Source organism: Bos indicus x Bos taurus, chromosome 2 (genome assembly GCF_003369695.1).
Source record: "Bos indicus x Bos taurus breed Angus x Brahman F1 hybrid chromosome 2, Bos_hybrid_MaternalHap_v2.0, whole genome shotgun sequence".
Lineage (NCBI taxonomy): Eukaryota > Metazoa > Chordata > Mammalia > Artiodactyla > Bovidae > Bos > Bos indicus x Bos taurus.
Genome location: NC_040077.1, coordinates 67,634,079 through 67,650,753, shown reverse-complemented (window position 1 = coordinate 67,650,753; position 16,675 = coordinate 67,634,079). Strand labels below are relative to the sequence as shown.

At 35.3% G+C, this 16,675-nt stretch overlaps 1 protein-coding gene across 4 annotated transcripts in view; it reads right to left on the bottom strand.

The window, feature by feature from the left end:
* DPP10 (dipeptidyl peptidase like 10) overlaps nt 1–16,675 on the bottom strand; it is a 1,640,795-nt gene that overhangs the window by 42,504 nt on the left and 1,581,616 nt on the right. For all 4 annotated transcript variants that reach the window (XM_027562155.1, XM_027562148.1, XM_027562166.1 and 1 more), the window contains 4 exons: nt 12,683–12,774; nt 12,218–12,265; nt 8,582–8,703; nt 7,217–7,264 (listed from right to left, as the gene is read on the bottom strand). In XM_027562155.1, the coding sequence (XP_027417956.1) occupies nt 7,217–7,264; nt 8,582–8,703; nt 12,218–12,265; nt 12,683–12,774 (310 nt within the window). The remainder of the gene's footprint in view (nt 1–7,216; nt 7,265–8,581; nt 8,704–12,217; nt 12,266–12,682; nt 12,775–16,675) is intronic.

The window sequence follows — 16,675 nt, the reverse complement described above, 5'->3', positions numbered from 1 at the left end:
ATATTATCAATTTTACTTATTCTTCTAAGAAATCTTTTAGTTTTTATATGTTTTGTTTACTGTCAATCCATTTGCTATATCATTTATTTCCACTCTGACTGTATAATTTCCTTCCTTCCACTTACTTTCTATTCTTTAGCTCTTCTTTTTCTAGTTTTTTAAGGCAGACTCTTAGATGATTGATTTTAAAGATTTCCCTTTTTTATAAAATAAGAATTTAGAGACATAAACCTGTTTCTAATCACGATGTTTTTGTTCTTGTTTAGTTGTGTCCAACTCTGTGACTTGCATGGACTCTTGCCTGTTAGGCTCCTCTGTCCATGGTATTTCCCAGGCAAGAAAACTGGAGTGGGTGGCCATTTCCTTATCCAGGGGATTTTAAGTATCCCTAAATTCAGATTAGTTGTGTTTTCATTTTCATTTGGCTCAAATATTTTCCAATTATTTTTCTAATAAGTAAATTCCTCTTTGATCTTTGTGTTATTTAAAGATGCAAGTCTGATGACAAAAGATTCTTGGTTTCTATTCTTCTTGATTCTTTATTTTGGCTTTACTTTTGAAGGATATTTTCAAAGTTTGTTTTTCTAGGTTGGTTTTGTTTTATTTTTGCTTTCCATTGGTATTCAAAAGATTTTTCTCCATTCTTTTTTTCTGATAAGAAGTCTGCAGTCATTCTTGGCTTTCTTACTATGTATATCATGTGTGGATGTCTTTTTAATTTTGTATCCTGCTTGAGGGTTGCTGAGCAATTTCATATTTTTCATCAGATTTGGATTTGGATGTTATTTCATCAAATATATTTTTCCATTCTGAGTTTAAAATATTATAGATATGGATATTAGCCTAAGTTAACTAGGCTCTGTTCATTTCTTTCATCATTTTTCTCTGTCTTGAAGTTTCTATAGATAATGTTTCAAACTCACTAATATTTTCTTCTGCAGTGTTTAATTTGCTTGCAATATTTTTCTGTAAAGTTTTAATTTCATATATTTAAACTTAAAATATATTCTATTTATTTTATCACTACATTCATTTTTTATTAATATCATTCAATATTTTTATAATTGCCCATTTATTGTACTCATCAGGGGATTCCATAATTTTCATCATATCTGAATCTGTCTCAATTCACTGGCTTTCTTTTTTCTAGCTAGTTACATTTATTAGCTTCTTTACATAACCAGTAATGTTTTATTGGATTCTAATCATTGTGATATTTATATTGTTGAGTTCTAAACATTGTTCTGTTCTTTTATAAATTGTTGGTCTTTGTTATAGCAGATGTTTAAGCTATTTGGAGGTCAGCTTAATTATTTAAAAGCTTTTAAAAATATTTTATTTAGTGTGAGTTTGAATGACCCTTGTTCTATGACTTGTTAAGCTATACTACAAAAGGCATGACTCTTCTGGGATCTCTTCTAAACATTCCAGTGTTCTGATTAGTTGGAACTTTAATATACCCCAGCATTGTGTGAGTTCTAGCTTTCCCAAGCACAAAGTATCTTCCTATGCATACTCAGCGAGGTATTTTCAGCAACAGATGATCCCCCACAGCTCTATGCAGATTCCTGGTGTTCTTTCTCTGCCTCCAGGGAATCTGTTCCAGTGTTATCTACCCTCCCAACATTCCAAAAGCTTCAACCCTTCAGAGTTTAATTTCTGTCTCCATTGTTTCTGAGGTACTCTTATACACTTATTTCATTCTTCCTCATTACACTGGATTTCAGAAAATAACTCTGGCCGGAAAGCCAGGGCAATTGCCACATTAATCTCATTGGTTTCCTTTCATTCAGGAATCAGGACCCTATCATGACTACTGTCCCACGTTTGAAAGGTGTTATTTCATGTATTTTACACAGCTTTTAAAAAAAAATTATTTTATTTTATTTTATTTTCTGTCTTTTGGCTAAGAGGCCACGTTTACTTCCATGTACTCTGTGGCCAGGTAAGAATATTTATTTTTGATTGTCAATGGCTTATCATTGATACTTTATTGTTAAATACAATTTCCTTAGAATGAAACATAAGGCTTTCATGATCTGGCTCCAGCCTGCCCTGTAGCCTATATCTTTTGTTTTTATCTTAAATGTTTTGTTCCAGCCACATTGAACAATTTTTATCTTGCAAATGTAAATATTTCATGTGTCATGATTGTGCATTCACATTCTTTCTTCCAGAAATGCTTTCCACTGATTTCCACCCCCCTTTTTTTTGAAAGGTGCACGCTTCTACCAGAGAAATTATTTTATTCTATTACAAGCATTACATTTTCTGATTCTTGCTTTGGACTGAGAATTCTGCGTGAATTCCAGACACATCAAACCACCTCTCCTGTAAATAAGTATCACTTTCTATAATACGAATTTGGGAAATTAGCTGATTCCAGAGATTTCTTCTATCGACTTAATATAAGAAATTTCTGATTTTTAAATAATAGTATATTTTCAAGGAATCTATCCCAAACACTCAATTATAAAATTTAAAGTGTGAACATTTCAACTTTATATACTTTCATTAAGGATTCAGAATTTATAATGTTTAAGACCTGTCATAAAAATGCACTTAATAAACCTAATCATAGATAAAAGCATTCATTTTGGATTCAAAAGAAATCATCTGATATTTGTTAACTACATAAGCAGCAGTTTTTACAGACTGTTAAATTTTTCCTTTACACCTTTAACTAGAAGTCATCTTATTGGATAAGGATTTTTAAAGTGGAAAATATGTTTATTGTATTAAAATGATTAGTTGACTAAATGAGTTAGAGGTATTGATATGAGTGTAATATATGAATAATTTATCATGGTTCTTTTTTATTACCAAAAATGAACAGGAAAAATTAAATTATATGAGATAAGAGGTAGCTGAAAATTTTACTTCTAAATCAAAGGATATTTATCTGCTCATGGGAAAAAATCAATCCATGGTCACAGAGAAATAAAATTCTATTTAAGGAAAAAATACAGAAGATAATAAAGTCATTTTCAAAAGCAAACAATTTTTTCATGATATTTTCAGAAAACATATTTCATACAAAGTTTTGTGAAACTTTATAAAGAGAAGACACTATTAAGACATGATATAATTGTGGGATTGAGGAAGAAAAGAGGATAAAGTGAGAACAGAAAATTGGGAAGAAGGAAAAGAGGGAGAGATAAGAAAGTAGAAAGGAAGTATAAGGAGGGATGAGAAGAAAGATATACAATATAGAGAAAAGAAGAAAGGAAAGAGACTAAAAGTAAATTAAAGTCAAAGAAATAAAGCATAAATGAATAATTAAGGGGAAAAATGAAAATATAAAAGAGGAAAAGAATCATAGAAATATAAGACAAAGGACTTTTGAAATACTAAGTAAAATGTTGCATATTTATACATTTTCCAAGTCACTGAACATGTTAATGAAGGGTTTCTTTTTCATTTTAAAGGTAATATATGTTCATTGTAGAAAATTAGGAAAGTACTCAAGAAAAGAGAACAAAAAAATCACCTGAAAGGCTGCCACATAAATGCAAGACTTTTTACTGTTTGCAAATGTTGTCTTCCAGAATTTTTATATGCATTTTTAAGTACTTTTTTTAAAGTGGCATAAGTATTTGAATTGCACAATCATTTAGAAATATAACTTAAACAGTTTTGAATAATTGACTTTTAAAAACATATTTTTATTTTTAATCCTAGTGGGGAACTAATGGCAACTTTATTAGAACAATTTGATGAAATTTTAATAAAGGACCATTTATAAATATAGGAAAATGGCACAGGGATCATAAGGGATAGTACCACAACCCAGGCTCATGACAGTGGTTTGGTGTGTAGGTCAGAGAGAGCAGTTACTTGGAGATGGTTGCATGAAAGACCCACCGTGACTTTCACCCAACAGTCACAGCAGCCTGGGTAACTCCACAGGGATAATGCTGGAGAAATACAGACTCCAAAGTCACTTTTCTGCCTCTCTTCAGTCACCTGTAGGATTTGCGTTAGCTGAATCCAATTGGCAGTAAATAGCTGCAGAACTTAAGTCATCAAAACAACATCTTTCTTGGGTAGAGACCATGGGAGAGAAAAAACAGTTAAGAGTGGCTCTGAAAAGACTAATGAAAGATATTCAGAACACAAATTAATACGCCATTAAAGTTTATTTACAAATCCCACCTTTCATTATTTGTGTTTTTTTTTTTCACTATTATCAGTAGTACATCTGTAATTTTCTCTATTTAGAATTATCTTTTCAGTGTAAACCAATAAAAAAGAAAAATATAGGGTAAATAGATACAAAAGATTTAATGCTTATGGCTATTTTTTTCCAAAAGATTTACTGTAATTTATATTTCTACCAGCAAGTTATAAGAGCCTCATTAGCAATGTAAATTTTTTGATATTATTAATTTGTTAGGAAAAAAATATTTGGTAGTGTTTTACTTTGCATCTTTGGATAACCGGTGAGTTTAAAGGGTTTTCACATTTGTTTTTTATTTTCATTTTTTCAATATACTTTTGATGCTTTATTGTACTTCTCGTGGTCCCCAAATGAGTTATGACTAATTCATTCATTTAGCAGGGGCTTCCCTGGTGACTCAGATGGTAAAGAATTTGCCTGCAATACAGGAGACCTAGGTTCCATCCCTGGGTTGGGAAGATCCCTTGGAGAAGGGAATGGCTACCCCCTCCAGTATTCTTGCCTGGAGAATGGACAGAGGAGCCTGGTGAGTTACAGTCCATGGGGTTGAAAAGAGTCAGACTTAACTGAGCCTCTAACTTTTCACTTAGTTTAATAAAGATTAACCTGAAGATCCATTAACCCAAAAACTTAATTACAATCAAATTTAAATTTTATATAAATAAATAGTTGTCTTTAGAAAATAAAATTAAGAACCTGATCACTGTTTACAGTCCATTTATTTTCTTGATCTTGAGACTAACAGAATTATAAATGAGAAAATATGAAAGATTTGCCTGAGACAAAAGTGTGTCACAATTTGTAACAAAAGTTATTAGACAACAACATCCACTTTTAACAATAGGATATAATTAATTAAATTCAGGTTGGAAATTTTAAAAAAGTTATCATTTTGGCAGAATATGCAATGTAACACAAATAGTTGTTTATCAAGTAATTCCTATGTTGTAAATATAGCTCATCCTCACAGAAAATTCATTTGCTAGTTTTTTTACAAGGAAATAGATTCTATGAGATTATACCCACAAAAGATATGTGACAGACTCACTTTATACACTAATTTTTATATCTGTGAAATTCAATCTTCTTTCCATTTTATCAAATATATTGCCCTTATTATCATTATTGTTGCTCTCAGTGTTAATATTCAACAGATTTAATATGCTTACCATAATCTTTTTAGGATTTACACTGATAAGTAGAAACCAGAAGATGTGCTAAATGATTTCCAAAATCACACAAAACTCCATTCGCTATTTAGAAGTTTTGTCTTTTTCATTGAGGCTGGATGTCTCCATATGGTGATATTTGAAAAGTGTAAATACTCTTCCTCTGTCCTCTAAAAATTGTATTTGTCCTTCAGCATTACATTTTTATATTATCTCTCCTTTAAGTCAAAGCATTTAAGTAAGATTCATACCTAAGAACTGATGCTAAAGCTGAAACTCCAATACTTTGGCCACCTCATGTGAACGAAGAGTTGACTCATTGGAAAAGACTCTGATGCTGGGAAGGATTGGGGGCAGGAGGAGAAGGGGACGACAGAGGATGAGATGGGTGGATGGCATCACTGACTCGATGGACATGAGTTTGAGTGAACTCCAGGAGTTGGTGATGGACAGGGAAGCCTGGTGTGCTGCAGTTCATGGAGTCGCAGAGTTGGACACAACTGAGCGACTGAACTGAACTGAACTGATGTCATGAGAGAGACAAAAACAATATAATAAGCTTTACAGTGATGATCATAAACCCTATTCTGGAGTCAGCATGTCTTATTTGATTCCCACCTGTGCTATCTATTATATTAGAGTGACTCTCTCCAAGTTTTTTAACCTTTTTGGGACTCAATTTCCTCATCTATAAAAGCGGGTGATGCAATTAACAATATCAGGGGTGTTCTGAGGAGTAAATGTGTTAATAAATATAAGCCTCAATTACAATAGATTATGGGATTCCCTATAATCAAGAGCTCAGTTGGTAAAGAATCCACCTGCAACACAGGAGACCCAGGTTCGATTCCTGGGTTAGGAAGATCCGCTGGAGAAGGGGTAGGCTACCCATTCCAGTATTCTTGGGCTTCCCTTGTGGCTCAGCTGGTAAAGAATTCACCTGCAACGTGGGAGACGTGAGTTCGATCCCTGGGTTGGGAAGATCCCCTGGAGAAGGGAAAGGCTACCCACTCCAGTATTCTGGCCTGGAGAATTCCAGGCTATATACCGTATAGTCCATGGGGTTGCAAAGAATCAGACATGACTGAGAGACTAAGTTTCACAATAGATTATAATAGTCTATGATAAATCATTACAGCATGAGGGTATTGATTAAATAAAAATTTTAAATGAAAGAAGGAAAAGAAGGATAGATGAAAATAAGGAAAAAAAGAGTCAGGAAGTAATTTGGCTATTCAGTTTTCAGATCAGCTCAATCGTGTTTGTGCTTATACTCTTTTCTGTTAAAGTTCTTAAATACATTGACCACATCTCACTAGCAATGAACACCCAGTCTCTGCCATATATCCTAATAAAGTCTTCACTCAATAGATAATGGACAATTTAATAAATATATAAAAACATAAATGAATATGTAAAACTAGTCATGGATAACTAAAATAAATAGGATATAAAATATATGAAACAATATATTTTTCATATTTTTTTTCTAAAATAAGTGTGTTGATCTGGAGAAATAGTCTGCATGAGGTTCAAGAAAGAATAAACCAGAGCCCTAATGGGTCAATAGACTGAAACGTACCTAAATGAACTTCATCAATCACTCCTCAGTCAATTTAGATACAGGAGATACCCCATTTCGGGCATACATTGATAAGATCCAACTCCAATTATAAGGCAGCCCGACCTATTTGCTTTATTATTTCTCTTACACACACAATGTCATATTGATGGTACCTATGCCTCTTTCCCCAATCTGAGGGCTCCTTTGAAGAAGGTTCTATAGAGTACAAAACTCAGAATGAATAAGATCATATCAAAGACTGATGCCAACCATGATTCTGCATTGTTGTGTTCATGTACTTACTTGCTGGGTTGTCTGTGCTATGTAGGCTGACCACTGGAACCCCTGGACCTGGATTTTAGAAATATATGTAGAAACATTTTAAAGACATCTAAATAATAACTGTTGGAAGGCTAGATGACAGAATTCTTTTTTTCCACATGTAAGCATTTCATAGTTAAAACATAATGAAATAGAAATCAGATTATTAGATTTCACTCCTTTCTATGCATATTTTATTCAGAAAAGTAAAAACATATGGGGAAATAAACTATTTACAAGATTATTGCTAAGATCCTCCCTTCTCTAAAATGCCATATACATCAGTATTTCTATGGTTTTAGCCAATCTAATGCACCCTACTGTGTTTTTCTCTAGTCTTTAATAGAATAGTCACTGATCTGTCAGTTGATTCCCAAACCTGTGACCTTTTACCCTCTCATCCAAGATTAAATTCTATTTACCACTCAGCCAAGAAAGAAAGAATGCATGCATATTAGAAATATTCCATCCACAAGACAAATTAAATTTCAGAGCTAATCTTATATTAATTTAAAAATATATTAACTGGAATATTATTTCAAATACACTGGACAATTCAGGTGTAACTATAAGATGTTATCTTGAAACTTCACTGCTCTAATGAACTCTATTTGGAGGCTAATGGTTTTTCTCTGGTGTCATCAAACAAGTACTTCTCTTTTTTGATTAATTAAGGTGTCAAGAGAAAAAAAATAATGAAAAAGAGCAAGTATTGGTCTATTCCTCATGGTATCTTAAAACAGGACTGCACAAGATACCAGCTAAAGCTGTAACACTCAATCCATTGCATTATAAGAGGATATCTCCCATTTCATCAAAGTATCCTATTAAAGGTACAATGATTCCTACTAGTATAACCTAGACATACTATACCACTAGGTAAGACTTAGCATACTATTATCATATAGAAGAAATAACTGGGGTGAACACACTTTCTCAAAATTTAAGGAGGCTAGACCCAAAGAATTAACAACAAAGCCATTTCTTAACAACAAAGCCATTATTTCAACAAGTATTGCTTTTCCTAAAGTCTAGGTAAATTAGTTTATTATTCTAGGATGATTTTGCTAATGTAAATGTTTATCACTTTTTAAAAATATTCATATAAAATAGCACGTATTGATCATGTACCTGTATATATACTGACTTACTCCCAATTTTTGTCTTTTAAATAAAGTAATGGATAAAATTTATATCACAAAAACCCTTATTTATTACTTTTTAACAAAAACTTGTGTAAACAAGGAATATAAAATCATAGATCGAGGGTAATCATTACTACTGATAGTAATAGATACTGATCAAACAAAATTGATAAAATAAATTTTAACAGAAATCAACTATTACCTTTACAGAGTAATAAGAAATGTTGATTCATGGGACTAAAACTGGCATCAAAATATGTGCATTGTTCTTTCATAAAATTACATGAAATGCATTGACGATTCAATAAGCCTTCAGTAGAAGCACTGGGGAAAGAAGAAGAAAGTGAGAAATACTACTGTTCCATGTACTTAAATGTGTGGTATCATTATTTTAATATTAACATAAAGAAGTTACAGTATTACTTACATTGAAGTTCCTCATAAATTATCACTTATCATAAAAATGCAAAGTCAATTTCCATTACTAATGTTATGACATACACATTTTTATTCTCAGTAAAAAATTAAAATTACAAACACATATACATATGTAGCATGTATATAGTTATATATGCCTTAAAGAAACTGACTTTCCCAGGACTCAATATAACTTATTCTTAGTTATATTTTTATAGATATTTTTTTGTAAAGTCTAAAAAGAAATTACCCACACAGACAAGCATAGTTACTAGCAATAATATTAGTTGAGAGAACTAATAAATTATGAATAATCATAAATTATCTGTGCTGCTAGACAAAAACACTGCTAATGATACATTTTTTAAAACTTGGCTGGACAAAATATTCTCAGTTTCATTTTGGAATAAAACACATAGTATACTATACTTCACGAAGTCATAACTTCACACTTGAAACATTTTGGGTTCATTATAAACCCAAATTTTCCTTTACACCCAAAGTGATCAATATAATAGGCACTTAAACGCATTAGCTAGTTTCATCCTTATGATAAATCATAGCCTTTTTTTTTTCTTTTAAACTGTGGTAAAACAACATTTACCATTTTAGCCAGTTTTCAAGTATATGGTTTATTTCAGTCACAATATTGCACAACTATTGCCACCAAGAGACTATGAATGTGTGGCAGTCACACACAGAATTTAACTTTTCTCTCTCTACTCTGTCATATAATTTTTCAGATCCAAGTTCCCTAAAAATTTATATTTGTATTTTCTCATTATTTAGATTATGAAATTACTAAAAATAAAGAAAAGCAAACTTTGAGACAAAATTATGACACTGAATATGGTAGCAATTCTGATTCTGTTAATCCCATAGATTAAATCAACCAATTAATATTTTTATGGACCTGGACAAGACAATGATTGAGTTTTTTGGGTTAAACACTAACATTATCTATAGTCAAGTCAACTGGCACTTGATGAGCCATTTAAAGAAAGATTTATTGGTTGTAAATTTTCATTATAACCCAGTCTTCTACAGTAGTGTAGGCCATAGATATATTGACTGTTGTACTGCTTTGCCTCAGTCACTAGAGATGTGTGTGTCCTCATTTGCTTCAGTCATGTACAGCTTTTTGTGACCCCGTGGCCTATAGCCCTTCAGGCTGTCTGTCCATGGGGATTCTCCAGGCAAGAATACTGGAGTCGGTTGCCATGCCCTTCTCCGGGGGATCTTCCCGATGCAGGGATCAAATCCGTGTCTCTTACATGTCCTACATTGGCAGGCAGGTTCCGTACCACTAGTCCCACCTCGGAAACCCATAAGCGTGTTACTTGTTCAGTCATGTTTGACTCTTTGTGACCCCATGGATTGTAGCCTGCTAGGCTTCTCTGTCCATGAAATTCTCCAGGTAGGAATACTGGAGGAGGTTGCCATTTCCTTCAAAGGGGATCTTCTTGACCCAGGAATCCATCCCAAATCTCCTGCATTGAAGGCAGATTCTTTACTGTCTGAGAAGCCCATAGGACAAGCACACAAATCTAAGAACTCATTATTACTCAAATCACATTTTTAGGCTAATAAAAGGAGAAGAGGATGAGGCAGCTCCATTAGCTGAACTTAGCCAAATCTAATTTTCTGACACTCATTTTTCTTTAAGAGTTTTACAAAATGGGGGAAATAAAATATCAGTCAAGTATTTCTATCTCTCTAAAGGATTATTCTTGACTGCCAATATTAACCACAACATAAGTTTTAAGAAAGATAAGTTTTAGGTAACCAAAACTAGAAAGTGACCAATACTTTAATCAAGATGTCTAAGCTAAAATTAGAATCAGTCTCTTTAAATAAATAGCTGTTCTTCCTTTGGAAGTCATTAGAATTGAAAACATGTGTTCCAGACTCTAAGAGAGAAAAACAAAGAATGTGAAAATGACATATTGCGATATGTGATTAAAACGAGGAGCAGCTCACTTCAGATGACAGTGATTTATGCATAAATAAGAGTGTGTGAGTGAATTAGAGTGAGTAAGGGTACTTGAAACATGCATTTTTGCTCTCAAAGGAAAGTCTAGGCTACTTGGTAAGAATCACTGGTGACACTGCTTCAAACATGATGAATTTCCACTGAGAATATGCCATGGCAGTTTTGACACTTTAAAAATGGATCTGTGAAACAGAAATTAGAAAGGATATATGAAGTCTAGAATTAATAAGTTGCTTGCCAGACAAAAATGAAAGTCATTCTTGGGAAGCCCTGGTGAAAGCTTTCTGAGTGAGGAGGCATTTTTAATACTAAATAGGTATGACCTTAAACCCTTTTATGAATATAGCTTTTCCTCTGGGAAAATTGGAGAGATGAAAATAGTCCCCATCCACAGCTCTATTTTAGTAAGCAAGGGCCATGGCTGGCTTAAATAGCAATCTATGGATTTTACACATTCTGAGAGTGGGGAGAGAAAAACTGCCACTTGATCTACTCTACTAAATGTCCACAATGCTTTAATTTGTTCAGGGATAAATCACATGTGTACAGTATTGCATATGTGCTTAGTCCTTCAGTCATTTCTGACTCTTTGCAACCCCGTGGACTATAGCCCACCAGGCTCCTCTGTCCATGGGATACTCCAGGCAAGCATACGGAATGGGTAGCTATTCCCTTCTCTAGGGGATCTTCCTAACCCAGGGATCGAACCTGGGTATCCTTCATTGCAGGTAGATTCTTTACCATCTGAGACACCAATTCAGTTCAGTTCTGCTGCTCAGTCCTGTCCAACTCTTTTTGATCCCATGGACTGCAGCATGCCAAGCTTCCTTGTCCACCATCCTGCCCAGAGCTTGTTCAAACTTATGTCCATCGAGTTGGTGATGCCATCCAACCATCTGATCCTCTGTTATCCCCTTCTCCTCCTGACTTGAAACTTTCCCAGCATCAGGGTCTTTTCTAGTGAATCAGTTTTTCACATCAGGTGGCCAAAGTATTGGAGCTTCGGCTTCAGAATCAATGAATATTTAGGATTGATTTCCTTTAGGATCGACTGGTTTGATCAGGGAAGGCCTCATATACTGAAAACTTTAAATGAGGCATAGCAGAATGAAAAGCTATTTGGGAAATAAGGAAATGCTAGTGGTATGTGTCATTCAGAGACGCAAGCCTCAAAAAAAAAAAAAAAAAAGATATTTTGAAAAGATAAAAACAAGTGAGGGAAAAATAAAGGAGGAATAAGATGGTCTCCACTCCAGTTGCAAACCTTTAGGCTCACAATGGTCTAGAGATGAGGTTTTGTCATACTGAGTTGGCTCTCTCCTAGTCATACCAAAAACGCAACTTCAGATCTTTCCATCCTATGATTATGCTGTGTGGATGGCCCCTGAGTAACCAACCTGTGCAGGAAGGTCCTCTCACACTGCTTACCTGTACAGCTGCCTCCCTCTGGGAGATGACTCGGTGCTCAGAAAGTAACTGCCCATGAAAAAAAAACAACACAAACCTCAGGCACCAATCAATTTTTGCAACACTGAGTTTTCACTTGAATTTTCCAACTACCAAAGAATAGGCAAGAGCTTTTCTATTATTCAACAGCAGGGCTTTGATCCATTTGGGAAACTTCTTTTCTTAAAATGTTGTCATACATTTTTTTCTATGGTCTCTCACAATCTCTCTGAGTGTGACTCTGTGTGTGTGTGCATGCATGTGTCTGTGCAAATGTGTCTGTGTAAGCATCTTTCTGGGTGAAGCTGCAGGAGAGTCTTAAAGGTTGTTTTTTACATGGCCAGGCTACTTGGATTAGGACCATGGTAAGCAAAAATAAATCTGGCAGATAGGATTGCATTTAACAACACTGACTTCCAACTTGACTAGAGAATCAAAAACGCTCACATTTTTTGTGTAGTTTCATCATACGCCAGGATCTTTACCACTTCCCAGTTTCCTGATGTCAGATGCCGCACGGTAATTTGCTCACTTTTACTCTGCAAAGAAATAGAAAATATTGATTTCCCTTTTATTTAAATAGCATCTGTCTGGTCAATACCAAAGTGCTAACTGCCCCTGTCACTTTTAATTCTTTAGTTCTCAGTTAACATTGAGTTTCTTGTTTTTAATCTCAAGAATGAATACACATTCACATAACCATAGTTACAGGCAAGACAGTACCTTTATTCCTATGTTGTAGGAAAATAATTCACAAAACATCTCCACATAGGACTACATGGGTAGCATCACCTTGACATAGGAAGTCATCTTGGCATTTAGTATAGACACAGGACTTTGATAACGTTAATCTAAATGATCGACAGCTAAACGGTTTGAATAGCTTTGAATAAAACTTTTAGAACAAACTTCATTTCAAATAGATTTTAAGTGTTATATACTTTTAACCTTTGCAGCATGTGTACTGAGAATAATACTGATAGATTTGCTATTTTCACTCAATAATTTACTTCTGAGATTAATTCATGTTGATACTTGTAGACATAGTTTATTTTCACTGCTATATGGTAATTTATTGTATGCATGAATACAGAAAAATTTATTTTTTGATATTTGAGTTTTTCCAAATTTTTGCTCTTTAAAACAAGTTGTCTGTGAACTACTTTATTAATGTCTCCTTGTGCACGTGGCAGGGTTTTCCTGAGACAAACGCTGGTAAGTGGGAAAACTCCTGGAGGGACCACAGAGAAGATGGTGGAGGAGTAAGACGGGGAGATCACCAGTCTCCCGCCAAATACATAAAAACTCATCAAGATATGGAGCAACTCCTACAAAGCAATCTCTAGGTGACAGCAGAAGACCCCAGGCCTCCAGAGGGACAGGCTAAGCTCTCTGAAATGAGGTAGGAGAGAGAAAGGAGCCAAAAGGGAAAAGACAGAGAACTTCTGGGCAGGAACTTGTACCCCAGAGGAGGGTGGGAGCCATGAAACAGAAATTCCCATGCAACAGGGAAACTCCCTCACAGATAGGCCCAAAGGGGAGCTACGAAGTCTTGGAAAATCAGGGACTTCTGCTGCTGCTACTGCTGCTGCTGCTAAGTTGCTTCAGTCATGTCCGACTCTGTGCGACCCCATAGACGGCAGCCCACCAGGCTCCCCTGTCCCTGGGATTCTCCAGGCAAGAACACTGGAGTGCGTTGCCATTTCCTTCTCCAATACATGAAAGTCAAAAGTGAAAGTGAAGTCTCTGAGTCATGTCTGACTCTTCGAGACCACATGGACTACAGCCTACCAGGCTCCTCTGTTGATGGGATTTTCCAGGCAAGAGTACTAGAGTGGGGTGCCATTGCCATCTCCAAATCAGAGATTTGGAGGGCAGTAAACAGAGAAAGCTGTACTTCTCAATTCGTTAACAGCTCATGGACTGTGACCCCAAACAGACAGCAGGCTTGGGAACCGAGAGTGGTGTGGCATACAAACCCAGCCAGCACACACAACCCTTGCAGCACAGAGGGCAGTCCCAGGTAGCAAGTGTGATGGGGCAGATGAACCTAGCTAGAAAGTAGTACACAGGGCAGGCCCAGGTACCAAGCAGACAAACACAGCCTGCGCAAAGGGCAGGACTAGGGTTCCCATAGTGGGAAGGCATACAAACTTGGGCAGCGCACACAACCCTCCCAGCACAGCTGGAAGAACAACCCCCACGACAAAGAGTGCAGGCAGTGAGATGAAACAGGTGTACACAAACCTCGTGACGCAGAGGGTGGACCTTGGGAATTGAGAGTCAAGTGCACACAGCCCTGCGACACAGAGGATGAGCTTAGGGGGCTGAGGGAATCCCACACAAGTCGCGGCGACGCAGAAGGATCCACACAAGCACCTACCTAGGAAGTTTCTGCCAGCAGTGCAGGGTGGGACAGGGGAACTGAATGACCAGCAATGATCCCAGGGACATGTAGGCTGCACTGCATGTATGCTGAGAGAGACACTTTGAAGCAGCTGTGAAAATAGACTCGCACGACTGAAGCAACTTAGCAGGAGCAGCAGCAGCAACACTGCGAAAGCTAGGACTGCCCAAAGGCATACTTAACCCACAGACACTCCAAAATCTACTCCTGGAAACGGCACTGCCCTTGAGAAAGACAAGATCCAGCTCCATCAACCGGAACACAGGCACAAGCTCCACCAACCAGGAAAACATCACAGGACACTAAGCCAACCCCATCCACAGAGGCAAACTCCACAACCAACAACTACTACCTTGAAAACCCTTTTTAATTTTTTTTTCCTTTTTCACTTTTTTCTCTTATAAATCACACCATTTATTCCCCCAATATATCTCCACCTTCACACTAGCATTTAGCGGTGCTGTGTTTTCCTCTTTTTTATCTTGTTATTAAAAAAAAAAAATCTTTTTAAGATTTTTTTCTTCTTATAAATCACACTGCTTATTCCCCAACATATTTCCACTATCACATTAGCTTTTTGCGATGCTGTGTTTTCCTTGTTAAAAAAATAATAATAATTTTAAGATTTTGTTTCCTTTTTTTCTTATAAATCATATGGTTTATTCCCCCTACATATTTCCACCTCCCTATTAGCCTTCTGCAGTTCTGTAGAGTTTTCCTCTTTGTGTTTTCTGTCAAGAAAAAAAAAGCAAGAACAAATTCATTTTAGGTTTTTCTTTTCTTTTTTCCTCCTCACTTTTTTTTTTTTTAATTTTATTTTCTTTTTTCTTGATGAGTTTTTTGGATTTTGTTTTGGATACATTCATCTGCTTTTCCTACTGTTCTTTACTGGCTGTAGGGAATATATATATATATATATTCCTGAATATATATATATATATATATTCCTGAATATATATATATATATTATATAAAATATATTTTTCCCACACATGTCTATTCATCTTTGCTTTTCTATTTTTTCTTTTCTCTCTTTCTCTTTTTATTTTTTAGTCCTCCCTCTTCTCCATCCCTTCTTTTTCTTTTTTCCCACCCTTCTCCTATTTCTTTTTCCTCTCTTTTTTTATTCTCCCTTTTTTCCCTCACTCTGCTTTCACCAAGTTAAATTGTTGAGCTCTCTATGCTATATTCCCCAATTGGCCTTCTGCTTGTGCTCAGATTATCAGACTGAGAATCAGTTAACTCTTCTTTCAATTGGTTGATATCACCTCTGGTTTCCCTGGCTCACCAAGTCAATCTCTTGTACTTTTTTTCTTTAGAACGCTTTGGTTGTAACTGTATATGTGGAAGTGTGTATGTATATGTCCCAGTATTTCTGTAATTACCTACTTTATCTCCTCCCACTAGAACACAGGCACAAGTCACCCAACAAGAAATCAACACAAACCACCCAACTAACATTTCCCTCCAAGGGCAAAAATCAAAAAAAAGAAGTAATACAACCCTAAAGTTTGGGAAAAGGAGACCTCAAATGGACCAATTTAGAAAAAAAAAATGATGATGATGAAAAGACAGAGAAATAAAACACAAATGAAAGAGCAAGGTAGAAACTCAAAAGACTAAATAAATAAAGAGGAAACAAGTAAGCTCCCTGAAAGAAAATTCAAAATAATAATAGTAAAGATCCTCCCAAGACTTAAAAATAGATTGGAGAAAATGAAAGAAGCATTTAACACAGTTAATACAATGACCAAGGACATACAAGAAATACAGAATAAGCAGAGATGAATAACACAATTACTGAAATTAAAAATATACTAGAAGGATCCAATAGCAGAATAACAGGCAGAGGAATGGATAAGTAAGCTGGAGGATAGAGTGGTGGAAATAACTGCTGAAGATCAGAATAAAGAGAAAGGAATGAAAAGAATTGAGGAAAGCCTCAGAGACCTTTGGGACAATATTAAACATACCAATATTTGAGTTATAGGGGTCCCAGAGGAAGAAGAAAAAAAGAAAGGCACTGAGAAAAT